The sequence below is a fragment of the Cucurbita maxima genome, unplaced genomic scaffold, assembly GCF_002738345.1.
Source record: "Cucurbita maxima cultivar Rimu unplaced genomic scaffold, Cmax_1.0 Cma_Scf00020, whole genome shotgun sequence".
Taxonomy (NCBI): domain Eukaryota; kingdom Viridiplantae; phylum Streptophyta; class Magnoliopsida; order Cucurbitales; family Cucurbitaceae; genus Cucurbita; species Cucurbita maxima.
In genome coordinates this window covers 1308323-1328842 of record NW_019272036.1, presented here as the reverse complement: position 1 = coordinate 1328842, position 20520 = coordinate 1308323, and the positions used below count along the sequence as shown (strand labels likewise).

Genomic DNA, 20520 nt, shown 5'->3' with positions numbered 1-20520 from the left:
AAGAGCATATATGCACATATTTTTTAATCCGTACTCTCCTACGTAGTTCAAGTGTAACTACAAACATATATAACGACGATCTCATATTGTCTATTACTTTTATTTTGATTAATACACTCTATTTTAGTTGAACTAGGTATGTTTATGGGTTCGGTTGAGCCGTTTTTTAAACTTAAATCAATTATTGGGTTGTAAATTTTTTTAACCCAATCATATTTTATTAAGTAACGAATCCTACCCAACTCAACTATAACATTTGGTTATGGTTAGATAGGTTAGAAGCGCTTATTTAAATTATATTTTTAATAAAAGTTTTAAAAATATTTGATCTATTTTAAAATATTTAATCTTAAAAAATTGCATTCCAAACAATTATATATATAAAAATAATTATATGTTAAGCAATTTTTTTTTTTAAATTGTTGATATTTTTTAGCCATTTTTTTAAAATGAACTATTTAGAATTAATTATTGTTCTTCACACACACATATAAAACAAGCCCACTTTGTAAAATAAATAAATAAATAAATAAATAAAAGAACGAGGAAAACCTAACTCTTTCATCTTCGACTCTCTCACGTGCTCCATACCACTGCTTCTTCTTCTTCTTCTTCTTCTTCTTCTTCACGTGATCTCCTCCGTTTCAGCAGCTCAGCGTCATCGTCGCCTCCTTTTCCCGTTCAGTGCTGTCGCCGCCGTCATCTTTCTTTCGCTCGTGCCGTTGCGGCGCCCCTCCTAGCGGTTCGCACTGAGTTTATACTCCATTGTTACTGGTATTCTTCCAATCTTATCTATGGCTTTCTTTTCACTTGAAAAGCACAAACTAGGATATTCTTTTTTCCTTTTTAAGTAACAACACCGACTAGCAACCGGGACAAAAAATTGAGACGTGGTTTGTGTTTTGGCGGTTCGGATGGCGGGTGTTGTTGGACGAACACAACTCTCTAGAATGGTATATGATATTGTACACTTTGAGCATAAGCTCTCATGACTTTGCTTTGGGCTTACCAAAAAGGTCTTATACCAATGGAGATAGTATTCCTTGATTATAAACGCAGGATTATTCCCTAAATTAGCTGATGTGTGACTTTCTTCATTCACACCTCTCCTCGAACAAAATACGTCTCCCCTTAATCAAGGCTCGGCTCCTTTTTCTTTTGGAGTCTTAGTCATTTTTTACCGCCTTTTCTCTTGGAGTCCTTTGACATTTGAGGATTTACCAATCTATTGGCATGGCTCTGATACCATGTTAGATGAACACGACTCTCCATAATAGTATGATATTGTCCACTTTGAGCATAAGATCTCATGGCTTTGCATTGGGCTTCCCCAAAAGGCCTCGTACCAATGGAGATAGTATTCCTTGATTATTAGCCCATGATTATTCCCTAAATTAGCGGATGTGGGACTTTCATCATTCAACAGGTGTATCCCCCGCTTTAATTTGTTGCCTATTTCTATCAATTTAGGCTTTGATCATCTGCATATCTCTTTGGTCTCAGCCGAGAATTACCTTGTTTGTGTGACCGTGGATTTTCCAGCATTTCACTTCTTTATTTATCAGAAATTTGGTTTGAAGTAATCTATAGCATTATTCAATTCTCTTTTAAATAGATTTATACTCTTTCCTAAATGGCAGCAACTTCCTCCGCAGAGACTGCAGTTGTAATCTCTTTTCTTTCCCAGGAAACAAGCATTAGCAGGAGCAATTTGTTTTGCAGCCAAACTTGGGTGGTAGGCTGTATTCGAGAGTTCATAAATGGCTGAGGACCCAATGCAGTCGATATCTTCTCAAAAGAGAAGGCCAAAGAGGAAGAGAATCCAGAAAGACCCAGAATTGGACCGTCTCGATTCACTCTCATGGAAGTCATCAATCCCGAGGGACGACGCCTTGTCTGCTTTCATTGGATCCAACGATCTCGAAGGAGGTTTGAACTTATTTGTATGCTCTGCTTTAGAAGCTTATATTACACGTGTGGTCATACTAAATTAATTCTGTTGGGTTTGTGGCTTTTTTCTGTATCTGATATTGTTTGTTGGTTGTTACATGTTCTGAGCACATTGCTTCATTTCGTTAAGTTGTTCTTCTATTTGTAGTTTTAATTATGTTTCGTTTATCAACAATGCTGAGAAATAATTAGGATGTGTATAGAATTCTTGTTTTATTGGCGTGACACATAATATTGGTGTTAATTGATAATTGATGTTTATGGGGGTTTAAATGTTCGATTGAACATTTTAGTAATGGTTTTGCTTATTTCAATGGACTACAGGTTTTCTTTCGCTTGAGGAGATTGACGAAGCTGAGTATGGCCTGACAATTCCAAAACCTGAAACAGTGAAACAGAAGTTGACATCAACAGCCAGCAAAAAGTCAAAGAAAGGTGAGCAAGACAATGTTGATGGCTGTGGGGGTGCATCGGGAGATGGTGAGGGTAGCATGAATAAGGAAGAGGGGGACAATATGAATATGGAAACAAACAAAAAAGGGAAGAAGGAGAAGAAGAAGAAAAAGAAAAAGAAGAAAAACAAGGTCAATAATGAAGCCCCAACAAGTGAGGAAGATGTGGGTGAAATTATAGGTGGCAGTGATGGTGATGGGATCGAGACAGAGGTTGGAGATGAATTGGATGGCGGTGATGATTTGGAGATGGAGAAGAAGCTGCAGAAGGAAAAAAAAGAAACAAAGGATCATGGAATTGGTTAGTATTATTATCATATAAAACTTTGTGGAGCATAGTATTCTTGGTTTTTATACAAGCATTTGATTCATGAAACATTGTTATTCTTATTTAATCATTGAACTTGTCACGTAGTGTTTCATGGAGGCAAATTATATTTCTGTCACACAGATTTGTGTGCTCTTTGTTAGAATTCAATCATTAGTTATTTGACCATTTTTAGCAATAAAATAATTTGTTGTCATTGATGAATGTATTATACAAAAAAGATAGGAAAAGCCCAAGCCACCATAGGTGGATTACGAAAAAGACCTCCAACAAGCGACTATGATAGCATTCACAACAATAAAGAGCATTGCAAAGCACAATTTCCATAAAACTATTAAAAGAGGTAAGCTTATCAACCTGATTATTCCTTCCAAAGAATCTCTGTTCATTGCAAACGATATAGTTGCTTTTGTTCCTTTGAAAGGATGCTCATAAGGATTAGCGCTAGAAAGTCCATGGTGTTCTCCAGAATGCCTGTAGCCCAGCCAAATACATTTATCATTTAGTTCCAGTATAGCCGCACAATTGGAGAGTAAGCAAAAAGAAGGCATTGAGTTTTTGAACTTTCCCTGCATATAAAGCCCCCGCTTGGAGGGCTGCAGTAGTGTATGACATTCTTCCCTGTATACTATCAACTATATTGATTGCTTCATGGCTAAGTTTCCAAAGGGATGCTTTGATCTTTTTAGAATAGGATCCCTTCCTTATTGTCGTGTATGGAGGATTCTCGTTGGTGCCCAAACTATGGACTAAATTCATCATTGGTGATTTAACAGTGAGTTTTCCAGAGGGATCTGTGGGCTGTATCCATGCATCCGGTGTCTCATTGATGCTCACCGTGTATCAAATGTGTACAAGGGTGGACCGTTCAGTAATTTCATCATCTTTGAGGAGTCTTCTGAGATTCAAATCCCAACTATTTGTTTCGCGAATCTGTACCTCTGCTATGGTTTTGTTTGGTTTGTTGGAGAGGCTCAAATCATGGATTAAGTTTTTGCCTAGCAACCAATTTCCAGCCAGCCTAGCTACCAATTTCCAGCCAATGTGCATTTCATGGCTTTGATATTTTCTCTAATTGTGCATTTCATTGCTCTCTGATCTGTAGAAAGGACCAATTGGTGGAGTTGAGAAGAAAGGAGATTGAGATGAGAGAAATTTTTTAAAGTTTTTTTCTATCCCTGCAACTCCTCGAACATTTTTAGTTTTACCACGTCTATGGCCCAGTGATCTTGAGAGAGGGTGATGTGTCCACCCATCTTCTAAGATCGGCAAAAAGGAAATTTGTTGATCCCACGTGTTTTCAAACCAAATAGGGGTTGGTGCCCATTTGATCTCCCCAAAAAACCATAGCATTAGATATTGGTCTGAAGTGACTCTTACCAAACGAATGAAGCAGACGATTCCAAACTTCAAGAAGCAATCGTTGGTTATCTAAAACCTGTCTAGAAGAGTCATAGTCTGGTTCTCAGAAAGCTTGACCATTTGAATCTCCCATTCTGAAAATTGGAATGTTCATGAGGTGACAGGTGGCAATCAATTTATTAAAAGTTCTCATGCTTTTCATGGCATTTATTCCATGTGATTATCGCCGGACCATCTTGTTACATTAAAATTATCTCCCACGACTCTTGCAAATCATGAAGTTCTTGCAAAAAAGACACTCTATAATATGAGAATGTTTCCTGAAGCTGTAATGACCCATGCCCAGGATTCGACACTTGATGGCCCTGGTATTCCTCTGCATCTCCTGTGACATGGTTGCGTTACTTACTCCTCGCTTCTAAGAGTGAAAAACTATACACACAGACCAACATGAGTCCTTCTAGCATACTTTTCCTCACTCACGTGCATCTTAGGAAAATTCCCAAGAGGTCACCCAATATAGAATTGCTTCAAGCAAACCAAGCTTCTATGGAGTTCCTACAAGTGAACCACCAAAAAGGAAGGTGCACCTTCTTCGTATATGTAATGACTTTCAACTGTTTTAAGCCTTTCTTAACCATACTACCCTTAGGATCGTTCTCATTCAGATATGATCTTGGTTCATTTATATACACCTTTTTTATTTGGGTTGTCAAATGCTCACAAGCTTTTGCATTGGTTCGTCCCTAAACCATATCTTATTGGGAGAGTACTGCTCTGATACCCTTTATAACGACCCATGCCTAGTTTCGGATTAGGATTCAAAATCTGGCATCCCCTGCGACATGGTTATGTTACTTTGTAGCTTAGCTTATAAACATTACATAACACCATATAGCATAGCATAACATGACATAGCATAGTACAACATTACAATCATAATTATGACACGTGCAAGGGGCCACGGGGCACTCGTCATCATACATCATACAATTTTCCTAAGATGCATGTGAGTGAGGACAAAACATGTTAGAAGGATTTGTGTTGGTCTGTGGGGATAGTCTTCACTCTTAGAAGCGAGGAGCAAGTAACATGACCGTGTTGCAGGGGAATTCTAGGGCCATCACGTTTCGAATCTGGATTTTTAATCCTAATCCGAATTTTGGCCATGGGTCATTAAAGAAGATCTATTAGGATTAAGAGAGGCCTAAGCGATATGGGTGGAATTCCAAATAAATTTTATAATTCTTCTTTGTAATTCTGATAAGAACCAATTTTCTCCATGATCCCAACCCCTAATATTCCACATAAGGAATTTCATTGGAGGGAATTGTGCCCTCCAGTAACACCTTGGTTGGTGCTTTGTCTTAGTTAATAACGTACAAGGAAGAAACCTAGCTTTCAATCATTTATCAATTAGGAGCTAATTATAAATAAGGAAATAAATAACAAATACACAGAAATATTTGTACAATATAATTTTGACACTCATCCTCATGTTGGTGAATGAGTGTTTTCCATTCCCGACCATTCATTCTCCTAGACAGAAAAGAGTTCTATTCTCCACCTAGCTTTCTTTTGCTTAGACCACTTCAAACTTCTTCCACAAACTTCCTTCTTTTGCATGCCACCCCATTCCTCCCTTTCATGATTATTTTCAATGATTTTGTGCCATTGAGACAGTCTCTTGTTGAAGCATCCTAATAAATTCAGTTGGTGATGCCTCATTGCTCTCTTTTAGTTTACCAGTCCAAATTAGAAGAATGTTTTTGTATTCTTCATTGCTTTTGTTTGGATTATGGCCATTTCCTATTCATTTTTTATTAACGACATTTTCTGAATAAGATGTAGTTATACTTAATACTGTTGTTGTTTTGATTAGATGAACAATTGTTGAATTGTAAGTGACTGTTCAGAACTTTATTATATTTACACATTGCGTATAATTTGATTTGCATTTAGATAAAGAAATCAAGGATGAAGTTGAAAAGGATGCAGTTGATGAAACTGAATATTATGCATGGAATGAGTTGAGACTTCACCCTTTGCTTATGAAATCGATCTACAAACTTGGGTTTAAGGAACCTACAGCGATCCAGAAAGCTTGTATTCCAGCTGCTGCTTACCAGGGGAAGGTTAGTTTTCTTTCTTTCATTGCACTGGTGGAAAATGGATCATACTTTTGCCTGTCATTGAATTTTGCTCATGTGACAGGATGTTGTTGGTGCTGCTGAGACAGGATCTGGAAAAACACTAGCTTTTGGATTGCCAATCCTACAACGTTTATTGGACGAACGGGAAAAGTCTGGAAAGAAGTCTGAAGAAGAGGGAGTGGATGCAGGAAGATATGCTCGCAGAAGTCTTCTACGGGCTCTTATTATTACTCCTACTAGAGAACTTGCTATTCAGGTGGTTGTGATTTTTTTATTTGATACTCGCACATGGCTGGACGCTTAAATAAATATGTCTGTTGTGGAACAAGTGGGAGACAAAACATGCTAGGGTCAACGATATTAAGATAAGAAACACTAGGGATGACAATTTGAGGTTAAGAAAACTGTCTACCTTACAATGGTGTTCAAGGTCTCACAGTAGCGTTCTCTTTATTGTTTGTTTATTAATTATTGTTGTAATGACGTTTGTATTAACTGGAATGCCTGTATATCCCGTTCTCACTGTGGTTTCTATTTTATTCTCCTTTCACTCATTTTTTGAGTTGGTATCCTTTGAACACTTTCGTTTCTTTCTATTCATTCATTCATGAAACCTTTGTCTCCGATTATAAAGAAAAAACTACCTTCTTAAGTTCTTTTAATGTTATAAATCTAATTCTATTTTGTTTTATTTTTATTTTGGTGTTGGTAGCATGATGAATTTAACGTTCACCCATCCATAATGGAAAATACCTCACAGAGTTCAAATTGTTTCATTTGGAATTTTGTATCTATTGAATTTGGGTTTAACTCCCTCTCTTTGGTTCTTCATTATCAGGTAACCGATCATCTCAAGGCAGTCGCAGTGGGTACAAATATTAGGGTGGTTCCAATCGTTGGTGGGATGTCCACTGAAAAGCAGGAAAGACTTTTAAGGATGAGGCCAGAGATTGTAGTTGGAACGCCAGGGCGGTTGTGGGAACTTATGTCGGGAGGAGAAAGGCATCTTGTTGAAGTGAGCGCCTTATGATACTGGTTAAACTTGTCCATATCTTCACTCTCCAATCATAAAAATGAATTAGTCTAATTTTTTAATCTTGCCAACCTTTTTTGACTCCATCTATTATTTAAGCTCATTAATCAACATATTCGTTTTGTTGCAAACAAACTTCATCAATCTGTTGCCTTTAACTCCATAATGTTGTGGATTATTTTCTTTGCGTGGTTTTCTTTTCCTGTTTAAATTGCTTATTTTTCTTTCCTGTGCAATTATCTCAATTATTTCCTCTTCTTTGTTAGCCTTGTATATGTTGAGCACCTATGAAACCTACTTGTAAACTAGGGAGTAGGCATAGTTGTAAAACTGCTCAGTTAGTCAGGTTCTATTCAAGATGTTAACCAATGACCTATAAAGCACCAACCCTTGTAAAATTTTGAAGTGTCGGTGTTGAACATGTATTGGTCATTGATACGCTCCGACATGCTGTTTTGCATGTAAAATTTTCTTTTTCCTCCATTTTTTCACACGGCAGGGACATTCTCAAACATGACTAAGACATGTGATGTTAAAATGTTCCGAAGTTTTAGGTCTTTTAAGCCCATTCAAAAGAAAGCCAAATACCCAACAATTAAAGCCAAACTGACCACACGTATAAACCTCAAAATATTAGGGTTTCTTTCCATCATTTTCCCAACCCTCATCACGATATCGCATCCATGAAAAAGAAAAAAAAAAAAAAACCTTCACAACTGCTTATTAATGACAACAACCGAGACCATTGTCGGTTGTCGTCAACCACCAGCAACCACTGGTGAACAGGACAAAGATGGGGAAAATATGTAGTTGCTTGTTTGTTTCAAATCCTTGTAAGTTCTTGTGTAGGACGGATATTTTAAATGTTGTAGTTTTTTGTGTAAAGCTTATTCGATATTGGATATTATAGATATTGCTTGTTAATTGTTATCTTATCATCATCTTTTTAATATATAGCATGGCTGTTATTTTGATGTTTAAAGGTAGAAATTTACATTAAAAGTATTGAATATTCTTAACAGCTAAAAAATACACACATTTATTTAAACAAAAACTAACATGTTTCCATCGTTTTGTGTCTTGCTTTTTTGGAAATCAACTTGTTCTTGTGTCCATGTTGCGTCGTATCCATGTATGTGCTTCTTAGTCAATGGCTAAGTTATAAATAGGATGATAATGTTGACGCTCTTCAAATTTTCTGTTTCAGTTGCAGACATTGTCTTTCTTTGTACTGGATGAGGCTGATAGGATGATAGAAAATGGGCACTTTCGTGAGTTGCAGTCCATTATTGATATGCTCCCTGCGGCAAATTGTTCTACAGAAAATTCACAAAATGCAGAAAACTCTTCGACCATTCCAAGTTCTCAAAGAAAGAAACGGCAAACACTTGTGTTTTCTGCAACATTGTCACTGTCTTCTGATTTTCGCAAGAAATTAAAGCGTGGATCATCCAGACCTAGTCAAGCAGGAGGGATGGATGGTTTGAATTCTATAGAAGCTCTGTCTGAGAGAGCTGGGATTAGACCTAATGTTGCTATTATAAATCTGACTAACACATCGGTTTTGGCAAATAATCTTGAAGAATCATTTATAGAGTATGTGCCTTTTCATCTGATATCTAGCATTTTGTAACTCTTCTATTGTTTCTATTGTATATTTCATTTATATCATGTACTTGCACAAGGAATTTTCAAAGTGTTCCCTAACTGACTTATATTCACCCTATAAATGATGTTTTGTGGTTGAGGAAAGCCGATAACCTTTGCACCGTTTTTCATGTAGTAGGGCAGCTAAAATATTTCCCTCATTTCTAACCTTTTTTCATGTAGTACATGTCTGTACATCTTATTTTAGCTCTATTGCATTATGATCTGCATGACTTGGTTTTTGTCTTTTCCCCAGTACTCAGTGGTGTATAGCATTGTTTTCCTTGTATTGATATCCACCTCTTATAACTCTTTATGTCCATAATGACATACCGAAAGCCTGATCTGCATAATAATCAGTCGCTTGGGTCCTTATCATCTTTGCCTCCTAATTTTTGATAGATTACAGTTACATCAATTTGATAATTTCTTTGTGCCAGCAATTATATCAGGCTTTCGGTATGTCATACCATCAATGATGGTTGTGGCTGTCTTTTTGAGTTTTCTCTGCATTGATTAATCGTTCTCCAGTGGATGTGGAACATTACTGAATCATGACCTACTTGCAGATGTAGGGAAGAAGACAAGGATGCTTATTTGTATTACATTCTGTCTGTTTATGGAAAAGGCCGCACAATTGTCTTCTGCACATCCATTGCTGCACTACGTCATATTTCTGCTTTATTGTGCATTGTTGGTATCAATGTCTTGACTCTTCATGCTCAAAGGCAGCAACGAGCTCGCTTGAAGGTTAGCTTTACTATTTAGAAGACACCCAGCTAGTATCTGACATAAAACTTTTCCATATGTGGAGGTGCTGACTTGACAACAACTTGTACTACCAAAATTTATTTTCTATCATTTCATTGAAAAAGAAATAAGTGTCATTGAAAGTAGTGAAATTACTGTAGCAGTTCTCAAGAAGCTACAAAAACTCCAATTGGAAATGATCAAACAAAGAGTATAGTGATAAAACTGTGTGGAGGAAGAAGAGCTATAAATCGAAGATCTAGAAAGAATATTGTCTTGGACTTACCCTGCACCACACTGTAATCTCTGGAAAAATTCTTTTATTTATTTCAACCAAGTGATTTCACTTTATAGCTCTAATAGCATTGGACCAAATTAACTTAGTTTTCCTCTTTTAAGAAAATAAATGCTAATGCAAAAAGGAAGATTTTTTTCCCTTAACAATTTCAGGTTAAATGTATCCTTTGAATATTAAACATAATTGATTTCATGTTATAAATTTTTTGAATTAGTTGTATCAGAGACTTCTATTTTTGTTTATCGTAGGCAATCGATCGTTTCCGTGGAAGGGAAAATGGGATACTGATTGCCACTGACGTTGCAGCTAGAGGCCTTGATATTCCTGGTGTTCGAACTGTTGTCCACTATCAACTACCACATTCAGCTGAGGTTAGCAAGACACAACTTACTGTACACTTCTTCTGTCTAAGTGTTACTAAATGTTTTATTTGGCATTAGGTTTACGTTCATAGAAGTGGAAGAACAGCCAGAGCTTCTGCTGATGGATGCAGTATCGCATTGGTCTCTGCCAATGAAACTTCCAAATTTGCTACTCTGTGCAAATCTTTCTCTAAGGTAGCAGATTTACAGTGGTTTTTTAATTTTAGTTTCTACGGGCATGGGTTATTTGGGAATAAATCTTCATTGAAAAATTTACTCGATCATTTTCTTTGTTTTCTTTCCTTTCTCTGCCTGACTTACATTTTAAAGAAATAGTAGCTATCACTATGTGGTCCCTAGTTAGATTCAATGTTTCTATGTGAGGTTTGGTGGAAAAGCTTTTTTGAAATTATCTTTTAGGGTGTTATTTTACTTGATTAGAGGTCCTTCCTATTTTTACCTCATTCTTTTGTGGCTCTCTTTTTGTGTGCACTTGTATTCTTTCCTTTTTTTCCGCAATGAAAGTTGTTTATTCATCATAAAAAAGAAAGAGGTTTCTTTAATTTTTTTTGTAGCCTTTTTGGATGTATATACTTTTTGATAGGAAACAAAAACCATTTCATTGATGTATGAAATAGATACAAAAGAAAGTACGACCAGAGATAATTACAAGAATTGATGTAATGTCTTTTGGGCCATCCTCCTTACACTTGCTTCATTTGCTTTTGTTCTGTTAGGAAAGCTTCCAGCGATTTCCTGTTGATAATTCATACATGCCAGAGGTTCTAAAACGAATGTCTCTTGCACGCCAGATCGACAAGATTATGCGGAAGGATTCTCAAGTAAACATTGACATAATTTCATGCCTATTTATTGATATATGGAAATTTATGTCTTGGCGCTTTTAAGTTTCATTCTGCTTGTTCCTTACTGTGTTAATTGGTGTCAATTGGCTGTTGATTTTTCTGTGCTTATTATCATAGTTCTAATCCTAGAATTACGTATCACTTATTTAGTTTTTGGTCGTTATGAATTTAAAACTATGTTTCTGATTTCTAGGAGAAGGCAAAAAGAACCTGGTTTGAGCGGAATGCAGAGTTAGTGGAATTAGTAGTGGATAACGATGACAGTGAAGATGAGAGAGCAAACAATCATAAGCAGAAGAAATTTGGCTCCATGCAGTTAAAGAAATTGCAAGAGGTATTACCCGCAATGGATAAGTTCAAATTTGGTGATATGGTAGATATGTTAATACCTTGAGTAACAATAATATTTTCCTTTTTTAAAAAATTTTCATTACTAATTGCAGGAGCTCGACAAGCTGCTTTCCCACCCCCTGCAACCGAAATCATTCTCACACCGTTATTTGGCCGGAGTAAGTATCTGCTAGCATTGTTAGAAGTTCAGTCCTTAAGTTTTCTCCCTTTTGCCCTTCATCGAGTTTCTGGATTAAGGATTTTCATTTTGTGAAATGTTGTAATATGTTATATGATACGATACTTCGCATCCAGGGAAAAAGTTCTTCCAGGTAAAGAAAGAAAGTGGGAGTAAGAAAATAACCGCTGTTTTTGCAGGGCAAACAACAACTTATCATAAAACATTCAGATCATGAATTATCCTGTTTTATTGGTTTTTTGAAATATTCTTTTCTGTTTTTATCTGTGCCAATGTATTTGGAATGTATCTGTTTCACAGTCAATAGGTGCCCCTAAGTTCAAATAATTTCTGGTTTCAGCCATTGGTCGTTAGCTGCTTTTGTTTTCTAACTTGTTATGGTATATTATACACTGATCGCGATTCTCTCATTCCTTATCAGGCTGGGGTCTCACCTCTTCTGCAACATCAATTTGAAGAGATGGTCAAGCAGAACGGGACTGTTCAGAATACGGGAGATAACAAAAGGAGGAAGTTGGCTGCTATTGGCCAAGATCTTATGGAACCACTTCAAGCACTTCGAACCGGTGGTCAACAGGTAATGTGAAACATTTTCTACGGTTGAAGTGTTTTTTTCCGTGGGCAAAATTTCAACTCAGCATCCGTTTTGACAGGTACATATGGATGCAAAAGAGATGGCTGATAAACGGAAGAAAGTGGAGAACCTTAGGAGGAAGAAAAAAGAGGAGAAAAAACGTACACAACTAAAATCTTTACGACTTTTGATGGTTTTCAAATTTTCATCTTTATATTTTCAGTTCTAAAGATCTTGTAGGAAAAACTACTCTCAGGTTCTTATATTGCAATTATTTTCTTGCAGGCTTGCGTGATCAGCGAAGAAATAAACGGAAACAAATGAAAGGCAAGATTTAGAAGATTGGCCATTCTGGTAAACTGTGCATTAACAATTGATTAGAACTTATGATAAGATGTTCTTGAGTAAGTTAAAGAGTTTTTAGTAGAGTTCTTTTTTTTCTTATAAAAACAATTTGAACAAAAAAAAATGCCGATTTTGGTAATCTGTAGGCGAAAATCAAAATTTTCAGCAGAGATGGGTAGACTGACTATATTTTTACGCCAATTTTGTGTTTTAGGGAAACTGTTGGAAATGAAAAATACACAGTTTTTAAGACATTTGAGTCTGATTGAATAATATTTTATTTTTAACCAAAGCTATACTGGAATATTTGAAGTCTTCTAAATCTTCCTATGAGAATAGTGAATGAATGTCTGAATTCCTGTGCTTTTATTTAGGTTAAATTTGATAAATTTGTCTAGTCAGTAAAAATTGATTTTTCTTTTACTGCGAGCACACTTCAAGTCGATCCATATCCTTTTGCTTTTATTTTTGAGAAAAATTCATCTTTACCCATACTTACTCCAAGTCAATTTTATACATAAATTTTCCATTCCATAAAACTCCAAATCCTTAGATTACCTTAAACTTGTAATAGTGGTGAGATAATGCCCTCAACATGAAATTAAAAACTTGCATACAAATTAGTTAATAAATCACACAAAATTCAACCTACCAAACATTCCAGATCAGTTCAAGATGTTGAAATCCAACCACGAGAATTATGAACACAACCAAAAAAGTATCAGACCCAACTTAAGAATCAATACCCAAGAAAATAATCATGTCTTAATCGGAAAAAATTGAAAACTTTACAGCCTACTGTAGAAAAGAAAGAGAGATGATAAATGTAAAATGAAACCACGAGACTAACTACAAAGAATCTATCCTTTGATTATTCTAAACAAAAGTTATCTTACTAAAAATATAAATATAAAACAAGACATCATTTTTTTGTGCTAAGGATAAGGAATAGAAAGACAGACAATGACATAAACTAATAATAAGTGGGTGTAAAAGTACCAATATTTCTAAGTTTCCATTGAAGACATGAGTTTTATGTATCCCTAAGTTGTCGGACAACTTGGTATTAGTTTTTATACTTTTTAGACTGCATATGGAACAAGTTTCTTTCTTTGATTCCATCCAGATCAAGCTAGAGACACTTTATGCTGTTAGGATCAGCTCTTCGTAGAGCTCTATCTCAATAGAAAATTTTGCTATCCCTGATGTATTCGAAATCCAATCAATAATCAAAATTGAGATATCAATGAATATTTAAGGAATCAGGCTTATCCTGATATGTAGGACTAAGTGCTTGTGTTCGAACAATAGAAGTGGGTTGATTAGCCAGCTTTTTCTATCACTCGAGATCACTTGCATTATCTAACTGATTTATATTTTTCATTGAAGATTCATATCTCCATACTCCATATATACTTTATACTTTGTTTAACAATAAAAAAGAAACAACTTGTAGAAAATAATGTCTTAAACAAACTTTTGGACCATAGCAAATAAAATTCCCCTTTTTATTACCCAGAAGCATACATGATAAGATTCATAACTAAGCCTGTCTTGTATTTGCATACAAAAGTTCACAAAATAAAATTTTTAGCTAAGATTTGGATTACTCTCCAGCACTTTTACGATGAAAACTTGATGAAGTTAAATCATTAATCTCTACCAAAAAAATTCAACAAAAGGGTGTGACTAGATCGTGCATATTAGCTTTTCCAAATGCAGAATTTGGTGTGAGATTGCCTTGAAAATCCTCAAAATTCCACAGGAATCCGTCCCATAATTGTTGGTCCTCTATGGAAATTGCCTCAGGCACTGACAGCAAGAGGCTTCCTGGGTGATCATGATGATCAGTTATTTGGGTATTGTAGTTACTGATCATGGGAGTACAAGATTCTTGGCTTATTTGAGGCTTAGAGCTGCTTAGTTCAGTTTTCATATTAGGTTGTTGGTTCAGTTGTTGCTGTCTTAGGAGTTCTCGATGTTGTTGTTGTCGTCGTAGGATCTCCCAATATTGTTGTTGCTGCTGCTGTTGATATTGATGCTTTCTTAAAAATCGAGGGTTGGGCCTTTCGTTGCAGATAGAAGTTACCTTTACCTTTTTCTTGAAATGGGTCCTCCAATAGTTCTTTATTTCATTATCAGTTCTTCCAGGCAAGCTTCTAGCAATGGTAGACCACCTACAGTTTTTACAAGGGTTATTTCTTTTTAGCTGTACATAATTTTGGACACTTCATATTTTCAAGTATGACACCGAACCCGAAAATTCTTGTTAAACGTCCGTTGGGCCCCTTAACATGACAAAAAAGAAGAGAGGATTACCTGTTCCCCCATCTAGCATGAAGCTCTAGAATTATGCTTTCTTCATGTGGAGTTATCTGCCCTCTCTTTAGGTCTGGCCTCAGGTAGTTTACCCATCTCAACCTACAACTCTTCCCATTCCTTTTCAATCCTGAATGCACCAAAAAAAAAAAAGAAACGAATTAGAAAAAGGGAAAAGTTTGGCCTAAAAGTTGAAGAAGTTGGAAGAAAGAAAAAGACAAATGATGACTCAAATCAAAGAAGAAAAGATATGGAAGAACAGGGGATCGAATACTGAATTTTGGAGAAGTGATGAGGGGAAACAAATGCTCAATTTAAAGTGACTAATAGAACACTCCAATACTTGAACAGAACCGACCCGAAACTAGAGAGAGCTGTTTGCTTATGTGTTCGTACCTGCAAGTTGAGCCACAGAGTTCCATCTTCCTTCACCATGAACTCTCACATACTCAATCAGCAACCTGTCTTCTTCCGCAGTCCAAGGCCCTTTCCTCCATCCTTCTTCCTCCACTTTGCCCCAACCAAAATGCTCACCCATCATCATCATCATCTTCTAAAACCTTACTTTTGCTCTCTCTCTGTCTCTCTCTCTTCCAGATTTCTATGGCATATTGAGTTAATATCTGCTGCATATTTATATACTCACTCATGGTTTCATAGTTTTTCTGATCATGTCTACTGTTCAAGTTATAGTGATCATCATCATTTTCGAAACAATATTATATAATGGCATATATGTCCTCATCAATATTTTATTGTGTATTGCTCTTTTCCCTTTTTTTTTAAACTTCATCTTCTTTTTGGGACTGTCTAATCTTATTCTTCTTCTATAAAAGATGACCCATTTGATTATTTTAACTAGATTTCCATCATTCTTTTAGGAAAAATATTATAAAGTGATGAGCTTGGAGTCATCTAGATTATATATAGATTCTCTCCATATTTTTAACTATCATAGTGTTCTTTTGCCTTGTAAATAGATTATATTTAGATTCTCTCCAGTAGGATTTTTCCAGATTTGAAATGGTTCAGTGCAGATTATCATTGTTTAACATCAACCAAGCTTGAGAATAATTTGTCACATGAGAAAATAGGCAACTTTCATTAAGATCTTTCTTTTAGCTACGATTCATCAATCAGCTAAGCTTCTGTCGACTTGCGCTGATTTAGCCTATACCCGTCCTACATGCTTCAATTTCGAGCTACCTTTTGATAGTATGTTGTTTTTATATGCTATTATATTTTTGAGTCCATTAAGTTCTCTCTGATTCGTAGATACGAGACAGTTATATCTGTTCCGAAAAAAATACATCCATCCAAATATTAAGAAGGAGAATCGTTGGCAATGATACTCATAGGGAAAGGACAAACCTTGGAGATGCCAAAGCATTAGGTGACTTAAAATTTCCAATAATAATTGTAATAATAATGAAAAGTGAGGATTTTTAATAGGAGGAAAAAGAGATTCTAGGCCACGTAAACCCCTCTTCTTGAACCAAAATAAAAGATGTAATTAAAATATAATAATTTAATTATTGTGAGTGGATGACCTTTTCAATTTGAAAAATATTGCGTATCCAATGGGATTTCTCCACCTGTTTGATTAAAGGAGAGATGAGATGTGCAATCTCCATTATATCCTCATTCAAATACTATATTTTCTTTTATGCCATTTTCAGCTTTTTGAGACATTAAAATTAAGATCATTTGGACACATTGCCTTTCCTTACTCCTACCCTCCGTGAGAAAGAGTTTTATGCATGCATTTTTTGGATTTTTTAAGAATACTTTTCGATTATGATTTGAGCGGCCTGAACGAACCCCTAATTACTAGATCAACCTGATGCAAGTGGTTGATGCAAGTTGTAAACAGTTTTGGTCTTGAGTCGAGCTGTGGGACGTCATTTCAATCAATTTCAGGCTGACCCCTAATTACTAGATCAACCTGGTGCAAGTTGTAAAGAGTCTTGGTCTTGAGTCGAGCTGGGGCATCATTTCTTTCTCGTAGCGGGAGTGAGTGCACTGTAAGACCAAACAAGTGACTCCCTCACTTCCTAGCATCGACGGTCTGAAAATTATTTATAAATAAATGATGAAAATTGACATGATAACAAATGGACTAAAATCATTCTTACCATATATTTCATCTAGAAAGATATTACTAAAGTCATTTATATTTTCAGCTTTTCAAATAAATTCTCACATCAATTTATATTATCCAAATTTTATACGTTAATTACCCGTTATAAATAATTTTTTTTTTTTTTTCATTTTTTGAAATTTATTTCAAGAAATTTTGGCTGCCAACTTCTAAAATATCTCTCCCCACATTAAAATCCCTACTCTATTAAAGAGTCTCTAGCTTAGCTTTCAATTAAAAAATAAATTTTATTTCATTAAAAAAGAAATAATTACTTAAAAAAATATTCCAAAGAGATAGCTTTGGAATTGCTTCAAAATCGTCTTCTAGCAAACGTGTTATGCACAAAGCCATTCCATTATGGAATTTCACCAACCATATCTATTTTAATATTTATTTGCTCTACACCCCATCCATCAAAAATTAATCAAATAATAACCGTATATTTACCGACTCGTTTAATTTGATGATGTCATGATTTTAAAAACGCCTACAAAAACTAAAAGTAAATTGTAAGCTTCGATCTCTCAAATATGTTGTTGATGTGGAATGAAGATTTGAACATCGAATCTCGAGAGTAAAGGAATGGTACATGAATGAACCGAGACTACATCTGAATGAGAGCGATGATCCTGAAGATAAGATGACTAAAAAAAAACTTCAAAGAATTAAAAGTCACTGTATATATCAACAAAGTGCACATTCCTTTTTCAGTAGCTCAATCATAAGAACTTTATGATTAAGAGCTTTCTTAAGATACATATAAGTGAAGATAAAACAAGCTGGAATGACTCGCGTTGATTTGTAGAGATAGTTTTTACTCTCAAGAAGCAAGGAGTAAGTAACGTGATCATATCGTAGTGGAATGTCAGGGTCATCAAGTGAAAAATCCAGATTTTGAAACTTGGGGGTTACAAAAATTACATGTAGGGAAATGTCGGGGACATCAAGTGAAAAATTCAAATTCTGAATCTTGGGCATTACAAAAATTACGTGTCATAACTATTGAGCTATGATCATATTGGTATGGAAAGGAAACTCATAAACCCGAAGCATATAATAAAATTATTGAAATTGAGATCATCATATCTTTATCCAATGTGACAAAGTATATAATATATGTTTATATAGAAGGATATTATTGAATTGATAACCTTTTTGGTACGGACAAGGTAGAACAAAGGGATATGCTCTAATAATAAATAAAATAAAAGAACTTTACAAAAGTTGAAGTTGATTAACAGCTAAGCATTTAATTACCTTAATTAATTTAAAAGTAAGATATTCTATAATTTTTTTTTAATTTTTTTTTTTTACATATTTTATTACATTGATTAGGATTGAGATTATGAGATATTATGGTGCTAAAATGAGCCTTAAACTTTATTATATAAAATAAAACTAATTTTAATTTAGTTAAATTACAATTTAATTTAGAATTTAAATTTAAATTTTGGAAGGAATAAATAATTATCGAGCTGAATGATTTTTTTTAGACCACCGATATTAAAAAAAAAAAGTTTATTATTATTTTTTTACCTGAATAAATGTATAAAAAAAAGAACATAAATTAGCTGTGAAATTTTTAATAGTGGTCGTTGAATAAAAATATTGTTCGTATTGAATAAATTAAATTAATAATTAAAAGTTAGGTTCATAACAAAAATCACTTGGGGTGGCTGAATTGGATCTTGGAAGACTTTGTCGTTGACCATTACTATCAAGGAGGGTAAAAAGTTAGCAAATATCATGAGATAATTTTATTATTAGTAGTAGACAGAGAGTGACATTTATCTAGCTACGTTTGTGTCAAGATTGAGAAATGTCACGATGTGATCGAGGAGTGCATTGAAGCTAAGTCGTGACATACGTAAAGTTTGAGAGAATGAGGCGGCACGAGTGTCAAAGACAAGCTTGAAAAGGACTGAATAGGGTCTCAAGCCATAATCTCAAAAGTCGGAATTTCGATGAGTTTCGACATGCAGCTTAGGTATTAAGATCTAAAAGATGAAAACTCACCAAATTTAAAACATTACCTCTAAACTTGTATAAATATTTCAAAACTACCCTTATTTTATTCACGTGAACGTCAAGTTGTTTTAGGTCTATTTCTTGTCTAATATTCTAAGTAATTTATACTTTAATGATAATTTTGAAAAGTATATTTTTTAAATATATATTTAATAAGTTATTTTTGTAATTTCTTCTAAACTCAAAGTTATGAGCGACGTTTTCATATGGTTGACGGGAAGATAATATTATTCTTTTATTTTTTTTTCTTCAAACATAAATTAAATTAAAATAATTGTGAAACCTAATAATTTCTTAGGGAACTTTCGAGCAAACTTTCGCTTTCATGGAAAAAGGAGATGAAAAAAAAAAAAAAAAAGAAGTAATTTTTGTAATTTAAAATTAAATTGCCAAACCCCACTAATGTTTACTCCTTTGACCTCTCCAAGGGACATTGTCCCTTTAGAATTAATTTTTTTAATCAATTCATTAAATATATATATATATATATATATATATATATATATATATATAATTTTCTAATAACCTCCTACATTTTTATTGAAATATATTTAAAAAAAAAAATCATTTTTTGGTATTATTTTTTTACAAATTATACTAAATTAGAAATATTTAATATAAATAGCTTAAAAATGTCACTTCAATGTAAAATAATACGATTATACTAAAATAAAATAGTGGGCAAATTTAAAGGTAAGTTGAATTATAATTTTTAGTGGTAATCAAAATTTTAAATGGTTTTTTTTTTTTTTTGTTTAAAATTTTGTGTTTAATAATATTTTAAAATTTGGAAGCATTTAATCAAATTTTAAACTCTTAGTTTTTGTTCTAAATTTGTTTTAATTTTACAAATTTACTAGACATAATTAATTAATTAAATTAATTAAATTTTCCAAGGTATTATAAAAAAAATATTGAACAAAAAAACTTATATTTAAAAATTTATTAAACACATATTAAAATTGTTTAGTGTTAATTAGACATAATCCTAAAAATTTGTTAATTAAAATTAGTATTTAGAAGTACAATTAAAAAAATTAGAAAAATAAAATAAAATTTTGTTATAAGTTGTGAGTTTTGACAAAATCATTTAATTTTAATTTGACGATATTAATAACATTTAAATTTATGTTAAAATATTATTAAAATTATTAATTAGCAAAAAAGTAAATAACAATAAAATTGAATCTTTCCTATTTTTTAATTAAAAAAATCTGATTTCTTATGGGCACCGTCCAAAAAGCTGGCCACGCTATGTCGGTCAACGGTCAATCAGCAGTCAACCACTCGATCATGCTATCAACACGGTATTGACTCATATATCCCCATTAAATAAATTCGTACGTAATTAATTTATTTGCTGTTTTTTTCTTCTCTTATC

At 34.0% G+C, this 20520-nt stretch overlaps 2 protein-coding genes across 4 annotated transcripts; one reads left to right on the top strand and one right to left on the bottom strand.

Moving 5' to 3' along the window:
- Nucleotides 1-555: 555 nt before the first annotated feature.
- LOC111494724 (DEAD-box ATP-dependent RNA helicase 13) lies at nt 556-12790 on the top strand. 3 transcript variants are annotated; one of them, XM_023144695.1, is made up of 16 exons: nt 556-774; nt 1688-1929; nt 2275-2703; nt 6055-6227; nt 6307-6501; nt 7084-7260; nt 8486-8874; nt 9495-9675; nt 10222-10344; nt 10414-10530; nt 11073-11177; nt 11395-11535; nt 11645-11710; nt 12152-12307; nt 12384-12465; nt 12590-12790. In XM_023144695.1, the coding sequence occupies exons 2-16, from the start codon at nt 1761-1763 to the stop codon at nt 12640-12642; spliced, it is 2556 nt and encodes an 851-aa protein (XP_023000463.1). In that variant the 5' UTR covers nt 556-774; nt 1688-1760; the 3' UTR covers nt 12643-12790. The 3 variants fall into 3 exon arrangements, with proteins under 3 accessions (XP_023000463.1, XP_023000465.1, XP_023000464.1); XM_023144697.1 differs by having other exon boundaries at nt 1656-1929; XM_023144696.1 differs by having other exon boundaries at nt 1641-1929.
- A 1352-nt stretch (nt 12791-14142) lies between these two features.
- On the bottom strand, nt 14143-15620 carry LOC111494780 (transcription factor MYB24-like). The gene is made up of 3 exons (XM_023144770.1): nt 15365-15620; nt 14969-15098; nt 14143-14826 (listed from the first exon to the last, which is right to left on the bottom strand). The coding sequence occupies exons 1-3, from the start codon at nt 15516-15518 to the stop codon at nt 14322-14324; spliced, it is 789 nt and encodes a 262-aa protein (XP_023000538.1). The 5' UTR covers nt 15519-15620; the 3' UTR covers nt 14143-14321.
- Nucleotides 15621-20520: the final 4900 nt, after the last annotated feature.